This window comes from Nicotiana sylvestris, chromosome 1 (genome assembly GCF_000393655.2).
Source record: "Nicotiana sylvestris chromosome 1, ASM39365v2, whole genome shotgun sequence".
Classification (NCBI taxonomy): Eukaryota; Viridiplantae; Streptophyta; class Magnoliopsida; order Solanales; family Solanaceae; genus Nicotiana; species Nicotiana sylvestris.
In genome coordinates, this window is record NC_091057.1 from 7,539,310 (window position 1) to 7,542,408 (window position 3,099).

The 3,099-nt window shown below is 35.0% G+C and overlaps 1 protein-coding gene across 1 annotated transcript; it reads right to left on the reverse strand.

Annotated features, from left to right (window-relative positions):
• Positions 1-1,298: 1,298 nt before the first annotated feature.
• Positions 1,299-2,844, reverse strand: LOC104249247 (glycine-rich protein-like). The gene is made up of 2 exons (XM_009805625.2): positions 2,654-2,844; positions 1,299-1,735 (listed from the first exon to the last, which is right to left on the reverse strand). The coding sequence occupies exons 1-2, from the start codon at positions 2,751-2,753 to the stop codon at positions 1,494-1,496; spliced, it is 342 nt and encodes a 113-aa protein (XP_009803927.1). The 5' UTR covers positions 2,754-2,844; the 3' UTR covers positions 1,299-1,493.
• Positions 2,845-3,099: the final 255 nt, after the last annotated feature.

Genomic DNA, 3,099 nt, shown 5'->3' on the forward strand with positions numbered 1-3,099 from the left:
TAGACTAACATACTGAGATATGGGTTCACATCGGCCCGGTACCGAATAAGGTTTATCAATTTTGAAGTCGAAGGCTGTATCGAAGGTCCCAAGAACACACTCTTTGACGCTGGGGGGCACTACCATTTTGCTCTTATACGAGCATGACGAAGAAGGGGCTTCCCCTTTTTGGGGTACTGTTTTAGAAGTTTTTGCCATGGTTGTAACAAAAGTTTCAAAGCAAAGTGACAAAGAATTGAACACGGAAGAAGGGTGAAGGCAAGAAACTGTTAAAAGGGCGACCAATAGCAGTTCGTGGGCTTTTCGAGAACCATGTTTGATAAGACCCCTGTACAACTTTTATGTCATGCCATTTAATTATCTCACGTGGCTGACGTCATAATAGGGGCATCGAAGAGGCAAGAACTCAAGATCGTTCCTTATCATTTCATTCTAAGAAACGCGGGGACTATCTGTGTACGACCAAAATTGGGGAGTTCGATAGGGAGCACATCGAAGGCCCACTATGGTTGATCTCGGAGAAGTACAATCGACGTTCGTCATGGAAAGGAATTCGGATTATTACACAACATATTGAATATAATACTACATTCTCTGCTCTTTGCTTATACAATTGTTCTACACATTTATTGCTCATTATTAACCGCGAAATGCCATCTTTGAGATCCTTATTATCATTGATTCTTATCAATTGTTCATTGCTATTAGCCTCATCTACACCTCGAGGCCCTACTCCTGTTAGTTCGAGGCCTAGCCTTGTGACCCTATTGGTTTGCATTTCTTATTTTCTTTACTTACATTGAGCATCTAATGTCTAACAACTAGTATTAAAGTGAATCATGTATTTTTAGAACCACAAAATCAAATATAATTGTAGTTACCATTGTCCAGGTAAACAATCTCAAACCAGAACGGAGAAATGTATATATTACACTACAATGACTACTTGGAGAAAAGTTTCTGGAATAGACACTAATCGAAGTACATGAAATCTGTTGTTGCTCAATTTGATAGATTTTCTCGAAGAAGCTGCAAATAATATGAATGCACCGTCGAGATTTTAGTCCCTTTAAGTTATTTTGTTTATCTTAGTAGTTTGTACATATTTAATAAATTTCTTAAAATAAAAACAGAATTTTTAGAATAAAATTATTGGGTTCGACCAAAACCTGTAAGCTATATTGTAGTTCCATCTCTACTTGGATTGTGAATTTGCGGGCATGGATTAAAAGAGAATGGTAGGATTCATAAAATAGAAGAAAAACCTTTACTCTAAAATAAGAAGAAAATAAACAATATGGAAACATATTATCACAATATATTGTACAACAAAACATTACATAACCCACCATCCATAAGGACCGAATGGCATTATTCATACTTGTTACAAGCAATGTCTAAAGTAGCAAGATTATTACATCTTGTCACAACGTATAAATTATATACACCAACTGCCATATATAGCTTAAACTCTTTATCTATACACATAATGATCAGTTGTGAGGCCGGGCTTCAGTAACTTTATCCATGGCCTCACCTGCGTAGGAACAACACATTTTGCAACCATTGTAACCTTTCTTGCAGCAACCATAGCGGCATCTCCTAATAATTATACGACGACGGCGACGACGAACAACACGGCCGTGACCACCACCATGATGTCCATCACCACCAACCCCATTGTATTCGCCACGTCCGTCAATGTGTACTTCATTCTCGTTATCCAATTTTATTGCTGCATCAATTGTGAAAATTAAAACATGGGCCATTTGGCCATAAACAAATTTCACTCTTTTTTTTTTCGAAATCAGTGTTGGACCATGAAAATTTTAAATTTTACTTGAATTGAATTTCGAAATTTTTGAGAATTTGAAAAAAATTATTTTTCAAAATTTTCACATCAAATCACTCACAAAAATTAAAAAACAGCTCCAAATTGTGTTCATGTCCAAATATTTTCAAATACCTCTTTCTATATTTATAAATAAATAAGTTTTAAGTTCTACCTTTCTCATTTTTACCCTTTAGGACTCTACGTATACAAGACATGTTTAATATTACAAGATTCAAATGATATTCTAAGTATATTCTTATAAAACTTTAGTTTAAGATCTCAAGATTCAGAAGTTTTATTTATATTCTCAATTAGACTTCGTATCCGGTCAAATTAAGACACGTAAAATAAAATAGAGAGTATATAGTAAGAGTTATGATCAAGCTATAGCGTTAATTAGTGAATACAAAAGTGTAACTCAACTACTAGCTCTATGTACAAGAGGGGTTGTTCTGATGGTAAGCAACCTCCACTTCCAACCAAGAGGTTGTGAGTTCGAGTCTACCCAAGAGCAAGGTGGGAAGTTCTTGGAGGGAAGGATGTCGAGGGTCTATTTGGAAACAGCCTCTCTACCCCAGGGTAGGGGTAAGGTCTGCGTACACACTACCCTCTCCAGACCCCACTAAGTGGAATTATACTGGATTGTTGTTGTTGTTGTTGTTGTAGCTGATAAACACTAATTTGAAAGGTTAAAGAATATTCAATGTTACAACATGTTAAAATATACTAATAACCTATACAATTTTTAAATTTTCAGCATATATAATTAGTTAAATCCTATACCAAATAATGAGAGAAGAGATTTTAAAGTAAGCTTACCGTTTGAAGTCCCAGCCAACTCCCCAGCTACAACCTCAGAGCTTATCAGGAAAAAAATAACCAAAAAAAGGCCAAGAAACAGAAATGCCTTAGAACCCATGTTTTCTATTTTGTTCAAAGCTTAGTTATGATACTTATGAAATTAAGGGATGAAGAAACTGATGTAATCTTGGGTTCTATTTATAGTAAGATTTGAATGCATAAAATAATTGAAGGGAAGGGTACTACTTGGAGATATGAGGGAAAATGTACATTATTGTGTGGACTAAAGATACGAAGAAACCTGGTCTACAAGTTGCGTCTGATTTTCTCTTCTTTCTCAATTCTCACGTTTAAAGCTTGCGAAAAATATTTGAAGCAGCATTACGAAATTTAGCATTAAGTCTTCAAATTTCTTGAATCTAGTTTTATCATTCTAACTTTTTAATATCTTTTTATCTTAAATT